The 26,053-nt window shown below is 37.4% G+C and overlaps 2 protein-coding genes across 29 annotated transcripts; both read left to right on the forward strand.

Annotated features, from left to right (window-relative positions):
- The first annotated feature begins 6,272 nt into the window (after positions 1-6,272).
- Positions 6,273-9,260, forward strand: LOC121241652 (protein MET1, chloroplastic-like). 2 transcript variants are annotated; one of them, XM_041139516.1, is made up of 7 exons: positions 6,283-6,898; positions 7,447-7,552; positions 7,754-7,849; positions 8,003-8,079; positions 8,244-8,364; positions 8,810-8,869; positions 8,979-9,260. In XM_041139516.1, the coding sequence occupies exons 1-7, from the start codon at positions 6,489-6,491 to the stop codon at positions 9,120-9,122; spliced, it is 1,014 nt and encodes a 337-aa protein (XP_040995450.1). In that variant the 5' UTR covers positions 6,283-6,488; the 3' UTR covers positions 9,123-9,260. The 2 variants fall into 2 exon arrangements, with proteins under 2 accessions (XP_040995451.1, XP_040995450.1); XM_041139517.1 differs by lacking the exon at positions 8,244-8,364 and having other exon boundaries at positions 6,273-6,898; positions 8,020-8,079.
- A 4,523-nt stretch (positions 9,261-13,783) lies between these two features.
- On the forward strand, positions 13,784-25,488 carry LOC121241436 (subtilisin-like protease SBT3.18). Of its 27 annotated transcripts, XM_041139200.1 has the most exons (15): positions 13,784-14,072; positions 14,202-14,283; positions 17,001-17,038; positions 17,287-17,313; positions 18,998-19,094; positions 19,861-20,133; positions 20,440-20,531; positions 20,627-20,724; positions 20,876-21,031; positions 21,579-22,243; positions 22,928-22,995; positions 23,317-23,565; positions 23,894-24,008; positions 24,141-24,354; positions 24,728-25,488. In XM_041139200.1, exons 6-15 carry the CDS (start codon positions 20,089-20,091, stop codon positions 25,330-25,332), a joined length of 2,307 nt encoding a protein of 768 aa, XP_040995134.1. In that variant the 5' UTR covers positions 13,784-14,072; positions 14,202-14,283; positions 17,001-17,038; positions 17,287-17,313; positions 18,998-19,094; positions 19,861-20,088; the 3' UTR covers positions 25,333-25,488. The 27 variants fall into 27 exon arrangements, with proteins under 27 accessions (XP_040995134.1, XP_040995128.1, XP_040995129.1 ...); XM_041139194.1 differs by having other exon boundaries at positions 17,001-19,094; positions 19,858-19,924; positions 20,023-20,133; XM_041139195.1 differs by having other exon boundaries at positions 17,001-19,094; positions 19,861-19,924; positions 20,023-20,133.
- The last annotated feature ends 565 nt before the right edge of the window (positions 25,489-26,053 follow it).

The following is a 26,053-nucleotide window of genomic DNA, read 5'->3' on the forward strand; positions in this document are numbered from 1 at the left end:
TCTTGTATAAAGAAAATTTGCTGTAAACAAATTTGCTATAAAAAACAGAAATGAGAATCTTCTGTTAAAAAAAAAAAAAACTACTATAAAAATAGGAAAAAAAAAATCTGCAGTAAAAACAAAATCTACTATACATTATGCTATAGAATATTAGAATCTGCTATAATGTGATTTTCTTTATAAAATTTGCTGCTATAAATTATACAGTCATAATTAGTCACTACAACTCTACAGTCGATTAATGGTAACTCGTTTAATATATCATTAATGGTAACTCGGCTAAGGTAGAGAATATTTCCCTTACAAAAATGCTAAACGTAACCAACTGGGAGAATCGTGGGGTAATTGCCGCCCACGTGGCATTAATGAAACGGTGGCATTTCATGCTTCCCCCGAAATCCCCTTCCCCCTTCTCGAATACAACATTTTGTTCATTCCCCTGAAATCCCCTTTCCCCCATCTTTCTGCTTTCTCAAAATCCCATTTTCCCCATTTTGATCTGTTCGTGACTTCAGCAGCAGCGCTTCCTTGCCATCTTCCATGCCTCCGCCACTTTCTTCCTCTAATCTAGGCCTAACCCTCTTCTGCAATGGCTCAAAGATGCTCTCCAGCGTTAGTGACATCCAGATCTCCATGCCCACCTTTCACTTCCCCGCCTTCCTTCCCTTTCTCGTCCTTCGCCGGCTGCAGCCATCCTTCCTTTCAAATCAAATGCTCAACTCCCCACTATGAACCCAACTCCTCTACTCTCACACTTGTCCAGAGCGCCTAAACCAATTCTTCCTCTTTCACTTCTTCTTGACACTGTTCAATCATTCTTCTGCTTTTGGGTTGGGCGAGAAAACGAAATGGATTTCATATGAATATTGTTTTGTTTCTATTACTTGTCTGTAATTCTCCCTAGGTGGGATTGCAGCTATAACAACACGTTTCATTGTTTTCAAACATTTCTTTCATATAACTTGAACTTTTGTTGAACTGTCATGTTCGAGATGATTGTTCTTTCGGGCGTTAGGCGTAAAAATAATAAAAAAATATAAATAAAGCAACACTGCATAGGTTCTGAATTGAAAAGCTGAATTGAGATTCCAAAACCAAAAATACAGAAATTAAGAAGAAAAAACAGAAGGAAGAAGAAAGAGAAGCATGCGAGCGCCTAAACCAATTGTTCAAGCATGAGCTAGACATCCTGCTCCGTCTTTGCTCTGGTTTACTCTGTCTTTTTTTAAAGCCACATTAGCTGATTATCTGGCGGTTCCCCATTGCCGGTTGTACGTAGCAGTGTTGTTTCCCTTAATCCATATCCTTTTTATGCATACATGTTAAGGTAAAGAAGATTTATTCTACCTCAAGAGTAGATTTCTCAAAAATCAATACACAGGTTTTCAAAAATCAAGTTATATTACTGTCCTTTTCTTTCAACCCTAACAGTAGTGCATTTATGTGTTTATTTTCTGCTAGTTGTAGCACTTGTGATACTTGTCACTAAAATGAAGTGAACTTTTGTAGAGTCACAGAGCACACATATTATAGTTATCAAGAAAATCAGATTAATAGAGTATACTAAAATCCTAACTTTGTAACAACACTAAATATATAACAACACAAAATATGTAACATCAAATTCAGATTAATAATAAGTAACAACAATATGTAACAACAAAATCAAATTAATAGAGACAGATTATACTAAAACCCTAAATCTGTAAATTAAAAAAAAAAACCATAAATCAAATTAAGCAATTGGTGAAACACTTAAAACTTGAAACAATGAAATGATTTATATAAGTAATAAGTCCTAAAACAAAACACCCTAAACAAAACAAGTCCATAAGTGATAAATCTCATTTGGTACACATACCGACGGTGTCGCAAGGGGTTGTTCACGACAATAGACTGTAGAGTGCGGTGAGAGAAGGCCGGCGTGAGAAAGGGTTTTGTGCGCCGTGCGGGGAGAGAAGGGCTGAGAGTGAGAGGGGTTGGGAGGGGCTGGAGGTTGAGAATAAAATCAGATGAGAGTGAAGAGAGAATCGCGTCGCTGGGGGTAACCCTAAGTCCCAACCGATTAAAATGGCATTGTTTAATCTCCTAAAAACGACGTCATTTTAATTAGTTTGGGGTAATTTATAAAATGATCCATTAATTAGGTATTATATAGTAATTCCTATATTATACCATAAGTTATAACTATTATAATATATTAATATATACTAATACTATATATTATACTATTATAGTGTTACAAGTATATATAGTGTATATATATATTATAATGTTATAGTGATATAGTGATATTAATCCTATATATTATACATTACAGAATATAATAATATTTGTAAAGGGTTTTTCCTTTTTTTAGTGGGCCTGTGAGGAGGGACTAAGAGAATAAGAAAAGAAGGCCTAGCCCAGAACAAATGGGTCCCTCGGCTCGGCCCGGCCCTTAGATAGACTCCCCTGGACACAACTCCCATGTGGGAGCAAACCACAAGGGAGATTCCTCGAAAAGCATCCAACCCCTGAGTACCTATCCACATGAATGAGCGGGAAGCAAGGGGACCCTCGATCCTGTGACAAAGTGACATCGATAGACCACTGAAGACACTAATAGAGTAAGGCAAATCGAAGAACTATGCCGCATTAATGACACCACTACCCGAGCAACATGCCACATTAAAGGATTCTGATGAAAGGAACAGTAAGAAGGACATGGACTCCATTTGGTCAGGCACGATCTGTCCCCCGAGACTCCCGTTATAAATAGTAATTTATAGGTAGGAAAAAGTTATGGTCTCTAGACTCTCTCATTATTTATAAACTTCCAAAATACTTTACTGACTTTGGCATCGTAGACTTCTCAGCCACAAGGCCGTCCTGGCCCCTCTCCCAACTTCTTTCTTCTTCGTTTTCACAGGCCCAACTTTGAAGATCTGAGTTGCTAGAACTTGGCCCAAAGGCGTACGAAACACGACTTTAACAGTGGCGCCATTTGTGGGATTCTTGTAGATCTTGCGTGTACTTCGTATGCCAGAGACAACCCGTTCCGGGCAACTTAGGAGGGGCATAATGAAGAGGGCAAAATGTTTGCGAGGAGAATGAGAAGCTCAGAAACCTCAACAAGGGCAAAATGAAGAGGTAGAGCCTAGTAATAGCGAGCACATGGAGTCTGGAAATGAGGGAGCTGGAGTGAACGTGGTGGAGGAGAGGAAGAATATGCAAGAAGAGGTCCACAATCTCAAAAGAAAATACGAAGAGATTGCAAAGAAAGTGTGCACATCATCGTTGGTGGACCAACTGCTCACAAGCACTGATCTACCCTACACGGAAAAAATGATGGCTATGTTGTTGCCACCAAAGGTCAGGGTCCCCACCATGGAGATGTACGATGGGGGAAGGGACCCCTTTGAGCACTTGGAAACCTACAGGGCTCACATGACGTTGCATGACTTCTTGGGAAAGGTGGCATGCAAGGCGTTCTCGCTGACCCTAAAGGACCCAGCACGAGTATGGGTCAGGTCTCTAGCTCCCGGTTCTGTAGATAGTTTTGGCAAGCTGGCTCGACTATTTTTGACCCAGTTCATGTCAAGTCGAAGAAGGCGATGCCTAGTAACTTACCTCCTCACCATTAAACAAGGAGAGGAGAAAAGTCTGAAGGCGTACTTGTCCTGGTTCAACAGGGAGCACATGACCATCGATGACCAGGATGAAAAGATAACCTTGACGGTGCTTCTAGGAGGGGTTTGGTCTGGCCATGATCCTAGTTCATGGCCGAGCTAGCGAGAAGAACTCTTGTAATGTTGCAAGAGTTTTGGACTAGGCCGATAATTTCATTAACACTGAAGACACTCTTCGGGCCTTAATGGAGCCAAGGAAGCAGGAGCTGGAATGTGCGGAAAGGAAGGCAAAAGCCCTAACCAAGGTTACGGCCCACGAGAAGCCGGAAAAGAGCTCGCACGATAAGAGAAGGGAGAAAGCCCTGACGAGGCAACTGAGACCTCGTTTCGACTGACCGACGTTTACCATCCACGAGACCAACCCCTCTGCTGCCCGCAAAGATGATGACCAAGGCATTGTCCGCCGTTACTGTACGTACCACAAGTCCACCTCGCACAATACCGAAGATTGCTTCAACCAACAAGAGAGGAGGGAACAAGCGAAACGGACAAGGCAACGTTACCCGCCCGCCCGAAGGCTGGAGCGAGAAAGGGGGAAGGTTGAGGGAGAGGAGCACTGACCGATTCGATTGACGCAGAAGGGAAGAAAGCCCTCAGCAACGACCACCAGCACGGGGGTTGCAGCAAGACCGTTGATAAGTGTTATTCTTATGTAATTTTTATTACTCATTTATTTATGAAGAGTGTCATTTTCCCTTCAATACTATTGATTTTATTTTATTTCTACATATTTTATTTGTTTTCTTGGATTTAAAGGAATGAGAAGATTTAGTGCAAAAGGAGAGCATTTTGGTACAAAAAAAAAAGAGACTACGGATCCAGACAGATAAGAGGTAGCTAGATCTGAAGAGAGCCGATGAGATTTGGGCGAGGTGCCTTGTCCCGTGTGTAGCAAAGAGATTTCTCTCGCCCAAAAGCGGGAAGACTTACCTCTCGGTAGGCGAGAGACTCGCGACCATAAGGCGTGACTAGAAGGCGCAAAAATTTGGCGACAAGGCTCTAGGCAGTTAGATTGGGCGACTAGTCTAAACAACCAACTTAAAAGACCAATCTAAACATTATCGTGGGCAACAACTAGAAAATGCGAGAAAAGTCTTTCATCCAGGTCGAAAGTCTTTCCACTTGGTAGGCGAGGAGAGGGTCGTGTGGTCTTTGTGACCTCTACGCTCGTTCATTTGTGACTTTTGCACTAGTTATATTTAGCGCACATGGCATCTACCCGGTGAGATAATTCCTCCCGACCACCAAATTCGAGTTCCGCAATCAATCTGTTGGCAACCAAATCCTCCCGAACCCTGCAATTCAAGCCATATCACTGAATTTTCCATTTTAAATAATCTCGTTATTATTGGGATAATTTCTTTCATGTTAATATTTATCTTTAGAAACTATTTTCTAGATCTTTATGCAAGATTGTAGCCGTAGTTATCTTGTTTCTAGATTTGAATTTCGAATTGGAGTCGAGAGTTTTTATGTTTTAGAGTCTGAGTTTGAGTTTAGAGTTCCAGAATTTATTCTTTAAGTGTTCTTTCGAGAATGTGGAACTGAAGAGCAGATGCGAGAGCCGCATGCTTCATCACTCGACTTCAACGAAGAATACTAGTTTTATTCTTTTTCTTTTCAATTCTATTATGAACTAATTCTATTTTCTAGAGCATTGAGACGAGACATTTTCTATCATTTTTTATGCAAGTTGGGCAGTACGTATATCCATGCACCAACTTGAGGGGGAGTATTGACAGAATCTCCATTACACAAAATCAGCAAAATCACCACAAAATTAGCATCTTCTTGATTTTAGGACATTAGTTATCAAATTGTAATGATTTCCATACCTAATCAGTTACCATAATTAGCTTAGACCTGTATCTAATTTTTTTGCATATTCTTCCATGTTAAAAAGTAAGTTTCAGACATACAAGATTACAATTTAGACAAATGGCTGATTTGGTTACACAATGTCAAACTATCTCATCTCATCTTATATAATCATTACAATTTTCACAAACTCTCACACAAAATATAATAAATTATTTAATTTTTTCAAATCTCAAAACTAAAATAATATTAAAAAAATTATATTATAATAATATTTTATTTAACTTTTAACAAAATATCTCATCTAATCTTATATCATCTGAATTGCGTAACCAAACAAGACTAAAAGGTTTGTATAGGTTTGTTGGTTATAACAACGATACAAAATTTGGGTCTTCCCTCTTGAAAAAAAAATCATAAATTCATATTAAATTCCTTAGGTCAAGAAAATATTTGAGAGGAAAGCTTTCAACCTTCTCCGTCTATTAGGGGAAATAAAACCTTTTATAGACATACATCATTTATTCTATAGTCGAATGAGAATTGTAAAATCTCAAGTACATGTACATGCATTTTTTATTTTACTAATAGATAAGATCATAAGCTGCCTGTTGTATTCTTTCAAAAATAAGAATTTGGGATTTTTAACTTTGGTGGAGTGGTGTCCACGCGATCAAGCCAACTGTTTTCTAAGGTCTTTGTGCTAAAAATCTGAAAACAAGAAAAAGAAAAAGAAAACACAATTTACAATATTTGTCATGCCAAACCCAATTCCATAAGTGAAACGTGGCATTCCACCATCGAACTGAACACAACGGCTTACGAGAGCCACTAAACAAGTACGTGTAATCCAAACCTCTTCTTCGACACCAAAAGCTAGCTTCCCTCCCCAAATGGCCACGTTTCCACCGGGTTTCACCACTAAAACAGCTTCTTCACCTCTGACCTGAGCTCTAAAACACAAAAAAGGCAAAATCAGACTGACTTTTAAACATACCAATGACGTATTTTGCTCCAAGTAGTCATCCTTCTCTCTGCTCGTCGCCACCATTGCCCAGAACCAAGCGAACCCCAGCTCTGGTTTGCCAAAGCATCCATTTTTCATTCAAGAACCAACCGTTTCTGAGCACTTCAAACTGTTTTCCAACTAGCCATTTGCTGAAACCATCTATTTTGATTGTAAAAGCATCGGAAACTGAGTCCCCGACATCGAAAGCGGGGAGTGGAAGTGATGGGAGAGATGGAGATGAGGAACAGTATGAAGAGTATGAGGTGGAGCTGGTGCAGCCATATGGCCTGAAATTCACCAAGGGCAGAGATGGTGGCACTTACATAGATGCGATTGCGTCGGGTGGATCGGCTGACCAGTCTGAAATGTTCGCTGTTGGGGATAAAGTACTTGCCACCAGGTTTACTTTGCTCTTCCTTGAATTTCTTTTCTGATTTTGTTGATGAGGTAGGAGGATTCGTGTTCCATCTGAAACTTTCTGTTGTTTATTTGTCGGGGTGGATTTATCTATCCTTGCTCTATGGAATGGGGTAGAAGAGGTGGTCAAGATCTTGCATTAAATTCTGTAATAAGGACTGAGAGGGACCAGGCCATGACTAGCTTCGATAGAGCAAACCTTGGGTACTTTTTTGGACTTTTAAACCATGTGCAAAGAAGACTAATTCAAGACAGCAGCCATTGCCCCTCGGTTGAGTTAATGGTGAAAAGGCATATTGCGAAATCCGAGTGGTTCAATATCGGGTTTGACAAAGTTGTCTTATTTTGCTGTAGTGCAGCAGTTTTATTTTAAAGGGTACCCCAGTTCCTGAGTGGCTAGTTATTGTTTTATGGGTTTATCTGTCTTTTCAAATTTTCTGAATCAATGTCGAAAATCCTGTGAATTTTTGCTCGATTTCCAATAAATAAGGCATGGTTGAAGTGCGGCTGAGAAGTGCTACGTGTATGCAGTGCAGTGTTCGGGACAGAAATATGGCCTGCTGCTGAATATGGAAGGACAATGTATACCATTCGCCAAAGAGTGGGCCCATTGCTCATGAGAATGCAGAAGAGATATGGTTCGTTCAAAAACACTCTCATAGGATAATGACAAAATCACTGAAGTTCATGCTAATGTGCTGCACCATATTAAACTTAATTTCGACAATATCCCAGAAATCTAATGCCTGTTCATATTTCCATTCCATAGTCTATATTATTGACCTTGTAAGTTTTGCATCATGGTCTGACCGTCTGAGGCTGTGAATTTAAACTGTCCGGGAAGCTCGAGGATGTTGGTGAACTAACAGAAAAGGAGATTATTCGAGCTGAGAGGAACTCGGGCGTGATTAGTAATAGAGTGAGGGAAATTCAAGTATGTATTCCCTTTCCCAAATTCCAAAATGGCAGTTGATCTATAGGACATTCTGTAACTCTAAATCCCTTTGCGTCCTCTATCAATGTGAATCTTTTTCCCTTTTCATTAACACATAAACAACATAGCGTATGAATATGTAATCGATTTCAGTTGCAAAATGCCCTCAGAAAAAGGGAACAGAAAGAGCGCAGGGCAAAGGACCTTCGAGAAGGACTGCAACTTTACAAGTAAGACTTGCCAACCCAACATGTTTTAAGCTTGTATTATTTTGTTAGTGGCGCTCTAAGCTAAATCTTGGAAATCATATACCATTGACATGACGGACTATAACTCTGAAATCACTCTCTTTATTTTATATTTTTGATAGATTTTTTGTTTGTTAATCATAAAGGAATGCTAAATATGAGGAAGCATTAGAGAAGTTTGAGTCGGTATTGGGGTCAAAGCCAGATCCAGACGAAGCTTCAGTAGCAAGTTACAATGTGGCATGTTGTTATTCTAAACTTAATCAGGTACTGGTCATGTTTGCATGAACAGAATCGCATCATTAACCATTGATTACTGAGGCATTTCCTTTTTCTAAGTGTTCTCAATGGTGTTCACATCAGTAGACATGGCAATTTTTAGCGGGCAAGCGCACCAACTTCCCGGGGTTTTTACTTTCATAAGTCTTGAGTGAAAATGTCAAAAACGCTATCCTCGTGACTTCCCAACCCCATATCAATCAAAATACAGCAAACTGAAGTTCCCCAATCTGCTCTTTTTTTCCTCGTTAGAGTAGGGGAGCTTTCTCAATATGCTGCCTCCATCCTAGCTCAAGTGCTCAACTTAGAAATAGCATCATCTGAGTTTACCCATTTGGATTTATGCTACTTCTTGTAGATGCTTTCTGAATTGATGAAGGATATATTATTGTTTCCTAATCTCTCTTACTCATATAACCCGTAATATAAGCAGTTACTAGCTGGACTCTCCGCTCTGGAAGATGCCTTGCAAGCAGGATTTGAAGACTTCAAGGTATATATTTAACCAATGATTAGAATGGAAATACAAGAAAAATAAATCACCTTGTTACTTAAACAGCACGCCCTGCAAGCTGTCTGACATTGGTACTACTGTGGAACAGAGAATCCGAACAGATCCTGACCTGGCCAAAATAAGAACATCCCAGGAATTTGAGACTCTTTTGAAAAGGTTCGACGAGTCATTTATCAATGAAAATGCCATCAATGCCATCAAGTCTTTATTTGGCATACTCAACAAGAACTAGAGTCTTGAATTAGCTTCAAATATATGGAGTGCTGAGTTCTCAATCGTATGTGAGCTTACCATAAAGCTAATGCAGGGGTTGGCATTGCCATGTTTCAAAACAGTCAGTTTTTCTTACGTGAATTTATTTATATCATCAGTTTTGAATTGACTATTGGGAAAATTCAAGGTTTTTTTTTTTTCCCCCATAATGATTTGTTGCTCTTGAATTATCTCTCCGGTCACAATGTATTATTTGTGATTCTTTAGACAAGATTATTTACTAAAGGGAATCTTAACATGGAAATGTTTCATTCCTTCTAACCCGATTGTCTATGTTTGTTATGTAGAAAACACATACATGCTTATCCACTCTTGCTTCTAATCGAAATTTGGTTCTATGAATCGGTTGACTTGTAGTTTTATTTGAATGTCCTCCATTTGTTGTAGCAAATGGGAGGGTAAAGTTGTTCGTGGGTTCTAACCTCCAGGCTCCAAGGATATGTCCTCTCTTTAATTTACAGAAATTAAAAAAGAGAGGGAGAAGTAAATGATATAATCACTATGGGTAATGCATGCCAATGTCATCCTTAGTATGTTACAATGAAATTGTAAATAACATTAGGCAAACTAATATATATATATATATATATATATATATATATATATTCTTGTTGCCATCTTCAGTTTTCCTTTTCCTATGCAATGCCAACCAAAGTTGCTTACCTACAGATATATTCCCAAATTGTCCAGGATTTGCACCAAATTTCAAGGAAAATACGCAAGAATTTACCTTTTATCTGTTCAGATGAGCTGCTAAAGGCATATATTGACGTACTTCTTTTTAGGTCTGATCTTTGAGATATGAAAGTCCAGCTCAAAGCTTTACTTCACTTGCTTACAAATACACAGTATATTCTTAACAATTAAACCTAAATGTACAAAAATTATCAGACTACTACCAGAAAAGTAGAAGAAAAAAAAGAAAAAAGAAGTATATATATTAAAAAAAAACAAATTAGCAGAATAGGAAAGCTGATCAAGTGATATATCTAGGCCTGTAATAGGCCTATAACTTAAGAGAGGAGTGTAAGGAGAAATGCAGGCCATGAAACAGAGTACCCTTAATATAGCGTAAAATTTGAAGAACAACAACAAAATGGATAGACCGAGGCGCACTCATGAATTGACTGACTAGATGAATAGCATATAAAAAGCCAGGCCTAGTAACAGTGAGATAAATGAGATTGCCAACTAACTGTTGATAAAGTGTTGCATTTGGAAGTGGGGAACCATTAGTGGCAAGGAGTTTGGTATTATACTCAAGCAGACTAGTGTCTATCTTGTTATCTGTCAAACCAGCTTTGGAGAGTAAATCAGAAGCATATTTGTCTTGAGTAAGATAATAGCCATCCGAACTTGAAGTAACTTCAAGTCCGAGAAAGTAGTTAAGGTGTCCTAGATTCTTCATCTCAAAATTATGACTAAGAAAATCTTGAAGATCTTGAATGCCAACAATATCATCACCTGTAATAATCATATTATCCATATAGAGGAGAAGGATGAGAGTACTTGCACTAGTAGTATGAAGAAAGAGGGTAGAATCATATGAGCTAAAAAGAAAGCATTGTTGAGAAACCATTGACCGAAATTTGTTGAACCAAGCTTGAGGAGCTTGTTTGAGCTCGTAAAGAGCTCGATGAAGATGGTAAACTTTATGTGGAGGATGCTTATAGCCAGGTGGAGGCTGTATGTAAACTTCTTCACTAAGATCACTATTGAGGAATGTGTTTTTAACATCCATTTGAAAGAGTTTTCAACGCTGGACAGTAGCAACGACAAGTAAAGATTTGATAAAGGTAACCCGTGCAATAAGAGCAAAAGTCTCCTCATAGTCAATACCATACTCCTGGGTAAAACCCTTCGCAACAAGATGAGCCTTGTAGCATTCAACTGAGCCATTTGCCTGAGTCTTCATTTTATAAATCCACTTACATCCCACTGCAGCTTTACCAAGAGGCAAGTCCACCAGATCCTAAGTATGTATTTTGACAAGGGAATCCCATTCATCAAAACAGAGCTTGGTGCCAAAGAGGGTCAGTAAGAGTCTCATGATAATTGTGAGTTCATGAAGGATAGTAAGAACAAAGAAATAATGATAATCATGAAGATGAGTAGGAGGAACACTTACCCGATTGGAACGATGAGGTTCATGGATCGGAGAAAACTTGGATAATGTTGCAGAAGGACCATTAGACACATAAATTGGATTGAAAGTAGTTGTGGAAGAACTGTTTGAGAAGCTTAGAATCTCTGCAGAAGAGTTAGGAAATGGAGAAATAGATGGATGAGTAAATATGGGTGAGTGGGTGGAGGAGGATGGGGAGAATGTGGAAAGACTAGTAAAAGGTATGTGTTTCCAAAACTCCACGTGACGAGAGACTCAAAGATGTTTGGTGACAGAATCATAGTAGCGATAACCTTTTTCAGTTAAGTGATAACCAAGAAAACAATATAACCAAGAGGGGTTCAAGTTTGGTGCACTTATGAGAAGGAAGAGTAACAAAACATGCACAACCAAAAATCTGAAGCAAAAAGTAGTTTGGTGGGTTCAAAGGGAGATTTGGAGATTTGTTGTGAAGTATGGGTGAGGGTACCCGATTGATGGTGTACATAGCTGTAAGAGCAGCTTCACCCCAAAAACTTTCAAGTACGAAAGTAGAAAGTAAAAGAGCTCTTACAGTAACCAGTATATGACAATATTTTCATTTCGCATGACCATTTTGTTCAGAGGTATAGAGACATGAATGATGTGAAAGGGTACCTTGTTGAGTCAGAAAATCAATGAGAGATTTGTCGTCATATTCCATAGCATTATTTGAACGAAAGACTTTAATGGTATGAGAAAATTGAGTTTGTAACATTTTGTGAAAAGTTTAATAAACATAAACAAGTCCAGATCGATGTTGTAACATGTATATCCATGCATAACAAGAATAATCATAAAAAAAGATAATAAAATAACGAGATCCTCCCTCAGTAGGAGTGGGCACAAGATCTTAAATATCAGAGTGGATCAAATCAAAAGGTGTAGACGAAAAAGATCCACTTTTATTAAAAGGTAAATGCATTTGTTTTTCAAGTTGACAAGAGACACAATTAAATGACTCAAACCCTATAGAACCTAAATGACCAAATAATCTTCCTTGTATTTTTATGAGTTATAGTGACACACATCAAGGGTACAAATGCTACCACCCTACCTCTTGTTGGATCTTCATTTCATGTCATGTCATTTTTTACGATTCCACATTCCTCTACAAGCAACCCCGAAACCTCCATCTCTCCTCTACTTGCAACCAAAATTTATCCACTTGTATGGATTGACATTCTCCAAACCCATTACTTTCTAACCCCGTGGGTGTCTCTAGTGTTCCTTCTGTGCATGTACCTCTCCCACCAGTTGCCTCCATGTCACATGAGATTGGAGCCATCCCTATCTCACCATTGAATTCCATGAATGTATCTCTTTCAACTTCAGCAATAGTCGCGCTTCCTAGTACGCTGCATGATGACCTCCCTCATCTCACCGACTCTATTTCCCCACCCATTGATCCACCCCACTTGGATCCTCCTTGACACAACATGGTTACTTGGTCTCAGGTTGGAGTTAAAAAACCCAACCTGAAGTACGCTTGCTACCATTCTCTCATCAACCTTCCCAAGGAGCCCAAGACGATCCGCTCCGCCCTTAACCATGTTGGGTGGTCCAAAGCAATGCAAGATGAAATCCAAACCCTCCATGACAACATCACTTGGACACTCGTGCCTCACACTCCTTAAATGGACGTTATTAGGTGCAAGGGTCAAGACCAAAATCAATGCTGATGGTATCCTTGATCGGCTAAAAGCTCATCTTGTTGTCAAAAGCTTTCATCAAATTGACGGTGTCAACTACATAGAGACGTTTTCTCCTATCATCCAGCCCCGCATCATACGAATCATCCTCAACATTGCTCTTGTTCACAATTGGAATATTCGCCAACTCAATGTCAAGATCAAGAATGTCTTCCTTCATGGTGACCTTCAAGAAGTTGTGTTCATGGGCCAACCACCATGTTTTATCCATCATACGCTTTCCTCTCATGTTTGCAACTTAAACAAAAGCTTATATGGCTTAAAACAAGCACGTTGAGGATGATTTGATAAATTTAATTATTTTTAGTACCTAAATGTTTAAAAATATTATCGGAGAAGAAAAGCACATGCACGGATATAGAAAAAGCAATCATGCCTAAAGTAAAAGGCATGAAAACTTATAAAGAAAAAGTAATATTGCGAAAATGACATAGTTTGTTTTAATTTACTTAAAAAAAGTTATCATGTTTTTTTTTTGAACATACGAAAACTAAATATAGATGCGTTTATAAATACTCAATGGAAATATAGGAGAGGATAAACCATTATTGTAAATCGAGGCAGAGGCATAGGGAAATGCTTACTTTGAAAACAGATTGTTTTCCACGCTAGCCCGAGCCATATACTCGTCACATATAAGACTTAAGTACCTGATGCTCGTCTTCACAGCAATATCCAATCAGTTTTACCAAATTTGGATGAGAAAGGTGCTCCAAAAAACATGACTTCTGCCTAGAAATCCAAGTATAAATATTGAATATGATATATAATATTTAACGAAAGAAGATACATTTGGCGATAACAGTTACCGGCCATTCTCTGTGGCCTCGGTAACTGTTATCACCATCGTGAACCTTAACATCTACAGGAAGTGGAGGAAACCCCTCCCTTAGATCCTGGGTCCCTTGATAAACACTTCCAAATCCTGCTCTACCCAAAACTCAGTCTTGCCTAAAATTTCCGGTGATTATCTTTAGTTCATTGTAGGTGAATGCAATCAATGGATTTGCTGCTGAATCACGGCGCAGGCCGTCTACGTCTTCAGGGTTTGAAGGTAACTTACTGTCGTCTTTTCTTTGCCTCACTAATTGGCTCTGGTCTTTCGGAGATGAAAGCATATGTATGTATATATTGTCATATATCTATTATCGAGTTACGAAATCGATTTCTATTCTATTTTCAGGACAAAACCAGAAAGAATAAATCTAAAGAACATAAAAAGTTGTCACTTCACCGGACCAGTATTTTTGGTGGAGTATATGCAGGTAATTTAAGTATTTTTCGAACTAAATTTAATATCCTACGCTTGAACGTTCTTCAAAGATTATAATCTGGTTGAAGAAACAGAAAAGGGTTCTAGGAGCAATTGTCAATAAAATCATAAAAATCTAGTAATAAAAAAAAATTTTAAAAATTTTCTTTGACTTTTGATTTAATTTTGATGTGCTTGACTGTCAAATTGTCAATAAAATAATTGTAGCTCATGAAGAAGTTTTTAGCATAAGAGTCAGTGCGCTACAGAAATTAATGTATGCAAGTATCTCATGTTCACTTATTTTTTGTCCTGCTTTTAATTGCCAATAGGTAACTTATGTAGGTATAGAATGCAAAGATACTAAACAGAAAACCTTACTAAATTTGAGAGAATTTACTAACAATGGTACAAGAAAAAGTTAGACAAACAGAAAGAGCAAAAATAATAGTAATATTTTACTAATTTATAATAAACCAATGTGATAATTTTATTCAAGTTTTTTTTTTTTTTTTAAAAATTTAAATTTCAAGTTTTACTAGTTGCTTTTCCTTTAAAATAAAATTATAAAAAAAATTATAGAAAATTTATAAATATATCATTATTCAAAAAATAAAAAAGCGGCGAAAACAGATTTTCTTTTTTTCAAGTAAATGAGCAGAAGATTGGTTGTTAACTATTTTTGCAAACAGCAAAACTCCAATATGTAACCTTCATTCCCAAATCTCAAGACAGCGCGCAGTTAAGTAAAAACAAATACACATCATTAGCCATCCAAGAAACTCAGAGACAGAGGAAAATCAAACACAGGAAAACTCTTTTATTTCTTTGAAAGAAAAGAGGTAATCAAACTTCAACAGAAATCCATCTCTGAAACTATGTAACTAAAAACAATCTCGATTACAGAAAATCAACCCAAGCAGTAAAAAAGCAAAGCTTTCTTTTAAAAGCCAACCTGGCTTTGCATTGGATGAGACTCTGTATGCCGAGGGATCCCACTTACAGCAGCAATTCCCCGTCACGCACCAAACCAAGAACTGCCCAAGACCCACTTCGTTACTAGCAACCCATCACGACAAGCGAAGTTATTTCACTCTTCTAGAAAGAAGAATCGGACCGAAACTAGAAAAAACAAAGAGACGAGTTTAAAAAAAAACACTGTTTCACCAAATGGATTTTCTAGAATTGAGAAACGATGTTTTGAGTCTTTTGAGGGTACAATTGTTAATGAAATCAAGAAAGAGTGTAAGAGAGAATTCTTGATTGTAATGATGGAGTGAGTGTCGAGGTGGGGGCTGGTTCTTGGCTATGGCGGAAATGGGTCCACAGAACCTGGGGTGTTGTTTCGATTCAAAATATGCCTTTGTGCGCTTTTCTTTTAGTGCGCATAGAAGGTGTATTCTAATCCCCACCAATCTTTTTCCATCACTCTTCATCATGTTCTCCATCTTCTCCCTAGCCTGCGCCCCCCTTTCCTTTACTTAGTTATTGTTTCCATTTTTATCCAGCCACAACTCAACGAATCCACACGGATATATATCCAATTGCAGGAAACTAGCAACTACATTACCTAACTATAGTTTTTATTTAAAAATCTGGTTTTAACGGCGGTTGGAATGCATACCTTAGTGGTTATTTGTGTGTACAAAGCTACATGTGGAATAGAATAACAGGCAATTTATGGTACTGTTAATCGAGGGATTTATATGTGCTGGGGCGTACAATTGCAAGAACATTTCATACCATAGTAGCCAAATCGAGCTGGTGTGGCCGCATTGCAGCTGTTATAGGAACTTTTGAATCATCTGATTGGCGTGACACATACATAGCACTTATTTACTCATCTTTTGTCATTCATAAAAAAAACATGAAACCAAAAATATGACCCGTTATATAATCAAGTATCTCTATTTCATGCATTAGTACACTGATGAACATTTAGTTTTTTTTTTTTTTTTCTCCCTAGCAAGCAAGTTTTAATGGATAAATAGCTTTATTTTTTGTAAGTTTTCGTGAGTATGTAAGAGCAGTAGCTTTTGTAAGTTTTGATCAGTCCTAATAAGTAATTCACTTCTCGATTCACTCACTATTCCAATTCTACCCATATATATGAATTTCATTTATTCTGCATTTAACAGATTAATTCTTTCCGGATCTTAATTAGATGTGCTCGTAATAATGGAAACAGTTGAACATGGTGTTTCCATGAAAGTATTGTGGCCTACAAACTATCATGGGCAAGAAATTATCGACTTAGAGTAGTGCTTAATGCTTGATTGTCAGTGAGTGCGCAGTCCTGAGTACGATGATTATGTGCTAAACCATCATGCTACCATTTGATGGTATCCTCATTTAAACCTGTTGAAGCAGCAGTTAAGAATACTGTTTTATGCTTGCAACTTTTGACAAATGGTCTTGGACAGTCGTTAGCTGGAGGCTGAAGCATGAGAAAATTGATGAACCTAAAACAGCCCGAATTAGTGTTCATTACCTTTGTGTCATTGTGATACATATACTTAACATTCCTCCACACCAAATAAATTGGGGAAGAAAATGAAGGGCAAAGAAGTGCAGGAATACATAAACTTATTCTACACATTTTTGTTTAAATTCAAGAAGCCAAGATGTGGGTTCTTTCGTCATTTTCTAAAGTGGCAAATTTGAATATAAGCATCTGCTTAAACTCTTTTTCATGCATAGATTTGATGGAAAGGATCTTATGTTTTTCAGAACTCAAAACTGGCAAATATGTTTCGCTAAACCTCAAGGTGACTTATATCTGCAACCTGTGCATTTAGTGGGAATTATTTAGCACCAGAGAGCTTCAAAGTCGGACCTTCTAAACGAGTACTTCCGTATCAGTGACTTGCTCACGAAAAAATGGAGACACAATTTAGTGACGAAAATATTTTTTACAGTTCTGTGAAAAAAAAAAAAAAAAAAAATGTTTTCCCGATTTTTCTTTTGATCGAATCATGTCTATTCCCCATGGCTCATACATAAGGATATTTGACAGTAAAGACTGTGCAACTATGGCCGTCAGGTACTAACTCTTTTCTTTTACTTTTTGTCAAGTGAATTCAAGATTTAAATTGCTTAAAACTCTTGAAAAATTTTGCGGATATAATGGAAACATTAGTTTAATGTCCCACTTTATGACCGAGCTTGATATCGTCATTATTCTGAAAGACTTCAGAATCAATAAAAGCAAGGGATTTTTCTAATTAGTAAATGGGAATATGTTAGTGATGAACGGTGGGCCCAAACTCATATACGGTCTCCCCTTCGTGTGTTCTTATTAAAAAACCCTGCAGATCAAGGCATATTGACATGGAAATTAAACTGACCACCACCTGATCTGGAACCCCGTTCTGTCTCTCACGCACGCAGGCCACATACACACTCAATGTCTTTAGTCGGTAATAATGGCTTATATAATGACCAATATTTATGCAGATAATTGGAGAATTATGTATGTACGTGTTGCTTATCATAATCTGATATATATATATCTATCTCTGTGTGTGTGTGTGTAATGAATGCTAATATTGCACTAAATGATAACCACCGTATACCATGTTGCAAATGCTGATTTCAATCATAAAGCACTTCCTTATCAAAATACAGTGCCTACATCATAATCTAAAAATCAATCACAGCATGTTACCTTCATCTAATGGCTATAAGAATTCGGTCCCACCTCTGCTAAGATGACAGCATGCTAAATCTGTGCCAAAAATTAATAAAGCCTTGAGCTGGGACCAGATGGTCATTTACCATAATTTTTCGTCGTTAGTTGAGTTTCTAAAAGCCATGCAACTAAGATTACTAGAGCAGTTTCCGTATACTATCAGACAAAGTAGAGGGTGGGGATCATTTGAGCGCAGAAGCCTTCAAACATAACCTCTCCTATAACCACTTCCTCAGAGAAAATGATATCAAATGTTCACACTCCTCTGCCTATAACCCACGACCCTCTCAGTAAAAACGATAAAATATTAGAAGAGTTCCTGGGTGGGGTACTTCCAAGTTAACCCTTGAAATATCCATATGCTAACTTCTCTGCGAAGCAGATGATACTGATTTTATATACAATCATTTCATTCTTGTATCTGATAGCATTTTCATACAAGCAGAACTATACTCATGAATTCTAAAATTGCATAAGATATTTATCTGCTTCTGGCTGTAAAGTAACAAAGTCTTGAGAGACAGGGTAGTTAATAGATTCATCCTATTTACTATGTCTTAAGACTAACTGATCCTTGTATAAACTTCAAATAATAGTGAAATAATATGTATGTTGGCTTCCATACAAGCTAATAGTTAATCTTCTCTGTTTTGATCAATGGTATATATGATTACCATGCCTCTATATATCTGTTTCTAATGCCACATTCATGAATGACACCTGCCAGAAGCTGTTACAGTTAGAAAATTCATGGGGCAATTAAACTTGATCATGTTCTATAGTCCCAGAAGGGGAATTGAATTTAACCAAATAATCCAGCTGTTAGAATTTCCCAACAGAGAAATCTTTATGTTGCACTTGAAATTACTGCTTGACAAAGCAAACCAGATGTATGCTTTATTTCAATCAAATTATGATAAACGAAGACACAATAATAGATTGCTATGACTGAAATCTGATGATGCCTATTTACAAAGCAAGTTCATATGGCATTAATATGGAGAAAGGTTCAATGATGTGAAGTTTATCTTGGAAGGTTGAGACGTGCCTCGGAAGTCTAACGCCTTGATTATAAACCTCTGATTACGCAATACGATTGGACCCAATCACGCAATGTGTAGGGAAAACTTTAGGTAAGCAATGCTTCTCCTGATTGAGCCTAATATTACATTTTTTAAATCAAGTTAGTATTTCTTTGTAGGCTTGCAACTGATCATTATAGTTTATGTATTCCTTGATAAGTTTAAAGTTTGTTTTTATACATAGCTGTAGTTCTTGGGGGCAAAATAAATGAATTAATTATGAAATAAGTTCAATTAATATAATAATAAAAGATAATAGGAAAGAATCATTTTGTAGTGAAGTCATTAATTGTACTTCTCATAGAGAAGCTTTGTAGCTTGGGGAGCACTAGGAATCTCTGCTTATTAGATGTGATTATAATAGTTTTTGAGACATCATTCTTTACAGGGAGCACTAGGAACCAAATGAGACGTCTTTTGGTTCTAATAACCAAATGCTAACGAGCTAAATTCAGAACATTCAATAGCTTAAAAGAACATTAGCACCTAAAATTAGAGCTGCAGCCTTTTAAAGAAGACTAGAACATTTTCATTTTAGTGTCCTTAATTAGTCAAAGCCAACTTGTAGAAAGCATCTTAGCAAAGTTCCCAATAACACTTGCACTAGCTATCTGCAGGTTTAAATTTAGTTTTGATGTTCTTAATCTCATTTTATTCTAAAAGAATTGAATCAATAACGAATTGTACTAATCCTAAGGATACTGTTAAGATCATGATGCGCTTCCTTTCTCTTAAGGTTCTGAAGATATGTTTAGATATTATCCTCGAGCAGCTGATGAGGTAGCACAGTGATTTGTCTGATTATGTTTAAAAGTAGGGCTGAAAGATCTACATAATGGTTACGAGGACAAGGAGGCTGAAGGATCTTACACATGATGAAGGTGGCATGCATTTCTCGTGATAGTATTCATTGTAACTATGATATTCATGAAGGTAGTCCTTGGCCGTAATGCTACATGAGGAACAATACTATGTACAGGTCATGGACTCATGAGAGAGAGAGAGAGAGAGAAGGGATGCAGGTGGTTGTCCTCATCTGTATCAAATGGCTAGCTTCAAAAGAGAATATCATCATGGAGTACGCAAGAAGGTATGTCAGTGCTCTTGCAGCTTGGAAGCCTTAAAATGCACGCACAGCTATAACCATCCCTTTTCCAGGCCATCCTCTTGGAACTCTATTTAATGCCATCCAACCATGTGGTTCTTCCATAAGGGACAATGGCTGCTTATATTCAGTGTTTTTGGGGCCTTTTCCTCTCGCTTTCGCTTTATTTTATTCACTCAACACCTACACCTCATGTAACTTTAGTACCTAAAAGCGCTTCAGCTTTTTTTTTTTGTCCCCTTCTCTATTAATGATTTCATCTCATCTTTATTCATTTCTGTTTTTTCACAGGTTTATATAGTCTATTTAGGGCTCAACCATAATCAAGATCCTACTCTCACTTCAAAATACCATCACAAACTGCTCTCTAATGTCTTTGCAAGGTTTTTGTTTTTGTTAATTGTTGAGTTTGTCAAGCTGGTATTACTCAATTTTTTATCACAATCAATTCTCACTTTGCTTTTTGCATATATATTAGTGAAGAAGATGCAAAGCAGTCCATGCTCTATAGCTACAAGCATAGTTTCTCGGGGTTTTCAGCAAAGCTCAATTCAACCCAAGCAACTGCTTTAGCCAGTTATCAGCTAACCCTTTAGTTTTTCCCCTTGATTTAGAAATTTTATATGATTATCTTTGAATCAGTAGTTTGTCTTATTTCAGAGTTGAAAAAGAATCTTAAGTACGTTTTCATCATTAAAAATTATTTATCCAAGAAATGGAATTGCAGAGATGGAAGGAGTGATATCAGTGTTCAGGAGCAAGACACTGCAATTACACACGACGAGAAGTTGGGACTTCGTCGGCTTTACCTTGGGCAACAATAAAGTGACTCCATTGCAGCTAGCCTTTGGTGATGACATTGTTGTTGGGATGTTTGATACAGGTTTTCCTATTAGTATTTCACGATCCTTTTCATCTTTTAATCAAATGGTCCTAAATTCATGCTGATCCTGATAAGTTTCACCGGTGTCCAGATCATCGCTGGGTCTTTCAAATTACAATACCTCTTGGTTTACGGATAGTGTTGTCTCAGTCTAAATTTTACATGTTAAGTTTCGCTATATTAAGGGATATTGAAGGTTCATTTCATGTTCACTTTTATTTTTTTTGAGTTTAGTATGACCAGGTGAGCTTTACCTCAATCTCCAGATATCATACTGCTTTGACTGCCACCAGGTCATGACATGTATGGATAATAATGCTTAAGCAAATGATTCCAGTTCTGCCACAAAATGCCATGGCTCGACTTGCAACTGTATTGAAACAAAAATTCGTCATGGCGTTATCATACATATATAGCGTGATCCTCGGCACATCTATAAATTATATATATATATATATATATTTATAGTGTGAACTACGTACAAATGAGAATTGATATGCCCAAGTTTTAAAAAATGTATAATATTTGCTTGTCTTGTTATTATAAGGTATATGGCCAGAATCTGAGAGTTTCTCGGAAGAACCCCGTATGAAGCCTATTCCATCAACTTGGAGAGGGGAATGTGTAAAAGGTGACAGGTTTGACCCAAAAACAAACTGCAACCGGAAGCTAATTGGAGCTCGTTACTACCTTAAAGGATTTGAAGAAGAAAACGGGCCACTAAGAAACCCAGAATATCAATCATCACGAGATTTTCTTGGCCATGGGACACACACAGCTTCAACGGCCGTGGGGTCCATAGTTAAGAATGCAAGTTTCTTCGGCTTGGGGCTGGGCACTGCCCGGGGTGGAGCGCCTAGGGCTCGACTAGCAGTGTACAAAATATGTTGGGCGAACGAAGAATTCAATTCTGTGTGCTCCGAAATAGATATACTGGCGGCTTTCGACGATGCTTTGCATGATGGAGTTCACATAATCTCGGCCTCCTTTGGTCCACGCCCACCCATGCTCCCATTATTTGAAACTAGTGCCGGAATAGGTTCATTTCATGCAATGCAACTGGGTATTACTGTGGCTTTCTCGGCAGGTAACGAGGGGCCTGATCCATCTCTTGTAACAAATGTTGCGCCATGGTCCATTTCTGTGGCTGCCTCATCTGTAGACCGAATGTTTCGGACGCAGATACTCGTGGACAGTAGTCTCTCTATCATGGTAATTCAATTTCTGGCTACGGGCCCATGGCACCCATGCATAAAATTAAATTTTTATTTTTTTCAGAATTAGCAGATATATATGTAATGTAACCAAAATGTACTTGATTTCTGATGCATGCATGGTTACATTACATACACGAGCGCATATATATATATATATATGTATGTATATATATGGTGCAAAGATCTCATTAAACTACCATGCACTTGATGAAGCGGGGATAAAGTTGCCCCATTATATAGGAGTACTAGCTTTTAATTTTCCACTAGATGTAAGAAAATCCAAGTTCACTGATGAATCCCGAATCATAACTATTTTGCCGTGTCATTGTCATCCCTTGTAAAGATTGCATTCGGACCAGTGTCTTACAAATCCGAATGCCATTGAATATCACCTTTTTTCTCCTCTAATCCTCGAAGTTGGTCACAAATTTCAACTTTTCAAATAGGTTGAATCACACACATATAAATTTGCTTTAACATCTAATATTCTCCAAAGGGAATGAAATTTTAGTCTGTTATCGTTGTCATTGTCAGTTTACATGATCCGGTCAGTGGGCCATGACAACAATTATATTTCTAATCAAAAGCCTTGCATGCGTTTATTTTCATAACAACTCCTTAAAATATTTAATATGCCAGTGGTTTCACTGATTCGGTAGAGTTTTTTTTTTTTTAACAGGGAGAAAGCTTTCTTCCCACAGAGATTAAGGGAAAACTGGCAGATCCAAGCATGTACTTCGAACATGGGTACTGACTCTCTCTTCTCTCATCAGTGACATACATATATATATATATATATATATATCTTATTATTGTCGAATACATACTTGATTTCACTACAAAGAAAAATGATCATTTGTAATGGATTATATGTGACAAAAATGACTATTTTCTATCAAAACAGATTTATTTTGACAGAAAATAATCATTTTTATAAAAAATAACTAGCCACAACTAAGCAGTTTTCTTGTAGTGTGTTTTACATTGATGCATACAGCTAGCGCCATAGGTTCTTGCAAACTCAATTATTTATCTTTCTACGTCTGAAATGTTAAATTACTTTTCCAGCGTTTGCAATAGTGATAATTACATGAATGAATCGAAACCAGCTGTCGGGAAGGTAGTTGTATGTTTCTCCACCGATGGACCAACATTGATTGACCATGCAGTAGCAGCAGTAAAGACGGCCAATGCATTGGGCTTGATCTTTGTTGAACCCATGACTAGGCAGACAGCTGACGTTGAAATCGTCCCCACAGTGTATGTCAACTTTGAGCAAGGGACACAAATTAAGAACTATCTTTACGAATCTCCCAGGTAAGTGAACATGCATAAAGAAATTAATCTTGGCACTTGGTGCGCGCGCGTACTCTTGAGTATTAGAAATGATTGGCTACTTGAATTGAAACGTATGTTAAAAAAGTGCAATTTTAGTTTAGTTTGTTTTTTTCCTTTATCTATTTTTTTAACATCTTTAAATATTTGTTTACAAAAAAATATATAAACTCACTAATATTCACTTAATCACTAAAAAATACAAAAAAAGCATTGGTCATCTATCGGTATCAGCATTACTCTTGTAGAAAGGTATTTACCAATATGGAAGGGGCTTCTGACATGCATATTCTTGATCTGGACCATGTAGCCTCCCTAGAGTGCGGATAATGCCGACTAAAACCATAATTGGAAAGTCACCAGCACCTACAGTGGCAGACTTTTCTTCTAGAGGGCCGAGTTCACTTACACCTGACATTCTCAAGGTATGTTTGCATCCAACATGAAAATCAGCAATGTTTTGCCTCCAAATTATAAGTTGAGCTTCTACCAACGACCATATAAAATCTATCATGCATATGATGATAACTTCATTCTTCTTGATTTTTTGTTAATAGCCGGATGTAACCGCTCCCGGAGTAAGTATACTAGCAGCATGGCCTCATGACACTTCACCAACCTTGTCACCAAGTGATGATCGTCGCGTGAGGTGGAATTTTCAGTCGGGAACATCAATGTCATGCCCTCATGTCTCCGGTGTTGCCGCCCTTATCAAATCAGCACATCCAAGATGGTCCCCATCAGCCATTAGATCAGCTCTCATAACTACAGGCAAGAATAAAATGATTCCAACCATTGATCAAACCCTTTTTGCAGTACCCTCTATGCCACGGACATTAGCGGAGTACATTGGAGTCAGGCTATGGACCATATATACCTCGATCTTGAAAGAACATTTTGCCATATGAAATAACTTATCCTTATATCTACTAATTTCAATTAATAGGAAGCGTAGGTACTCCACTAAGTGATATATATATATATATATATATATATATATAGGAATATAGAAATAGAAATTCACCTTATCTGCTTCTGGTAGTGCCGTTAAGGATCTTATATGGTTTACTGCATTAAACACTAATTATAAAGGCCTGATGATCTCTAGTTTACATTAATATATGTATTGTGTTCCCTGTTACAGCTTACACTCGGGACACAACCAGCGACAGCATTCTAGCTGGTGGATCAATGAAAGTGGCGGATCCCTTTGACATTGGCGCTGGCCACATTAACCCCTTGAAAGCACTGGATCCGGGGCTAGTTTACGAAATGAAAACCAGCGATTATATTCTCTTCCTCTGCAATATTGGCTACACCCAAGAAAACATACACAAAATGGTTCTTCCGTGTCCTGGGGTTGATATAAGCTGCCCAAAGGTTCCGAAAAGCAACACAAACATTAATTACCCCTCAATCACAGTTTCCAATCTCAAATCAACAATGACAATCAAGAGGACAGTTCGTAATGTGGGCCATAAAAAAAACACCATTTACTTTGCCAGCATTGTTAAGCCTGATGGAGTGGAGGTATTTATATGGCCTAGAGCTTTAATTTTCTCGTGGTTCAACGAAGAAAACTCATACTATGTCACTCTCAAACCACTGAAGAAGTCTCAAGGGAGATATGATTTTGGAGAGATTGTTTGGTCGGATGGCTGCCATAAGGTAAGGAGTCCATTGGTCGTATGTGTGAATACTACTGATGATTCGAGTGATTCCATAGCCCGTACTAGCAGCTCCATTTAGGCTCCTTGCTTATTTCATATTTGAAGAATTTTGCAAAAATCTTACAGGTTGGCGGTTGCGCTGTTTTGCCAACTGATGTAATAATTGTGACCAAGTTTCTTGGCTTTGTCTCTGTAAAAATAAAGTTGATGTGATAAGAAAATTTTACTATGCTTTTATTTATTAAGTGTGTTATACATATGCATATTATATGAACAAACAGGAAGCAGAGAGCCACCAGTAGTGAAATGAAATTGCCCTCAGATGCATAACAAGAAATTTGAGATTTGACAACTTTGGATGGATGAAGTGCGCCAAGATATAAATATATATATATATATATATATATATATATATATTGTAGATTTTGTGCAGTAAAAACAAAAATTGTCATATGCGTATTTGACATAAATCTGCACATGGATCCAGGTTTTGGAGTAATTTTATATATACTCATATACTACATAAGAGACGCTTAATCTTTTAAAAAAATAGTGGAGTTTATTATTATAAAATTAATTTTTTTTTTTTTTATGTGGATCTCATATTTACTTATTTTCTTTTAAAAAAAATTATGCGATATTTGCGCACTCTACGACTACAAATATCATTTGATTTGGTTAGACAGCTAAAGCGGCCGGCAACCATAAAATTGAACTTTTATTACTTTAAAGTCATTAGGAAAAGGGAATTCCAGAGAGAAATTAGTGGTTGTGCTTATGAATGCTCCAGATCATTGAAA

This window comes from Juglans microcarpa x Juglans regia, chromosome 7S (assembly GCF_004785595.1).
Source record: "Juglans microcarpa x Juglans regia isolate MS1-56 chromosome 7S, Jm3101_v1.0, whole genome shotgun sequence".
NCBI classification, from domain to species: Eukaryota; Viridiplantae; Streptophyta; class Magnoliopsida; order Fagales; family Juglandaceae; genus Juglans; species Juglans microcarpa x Juglans regia.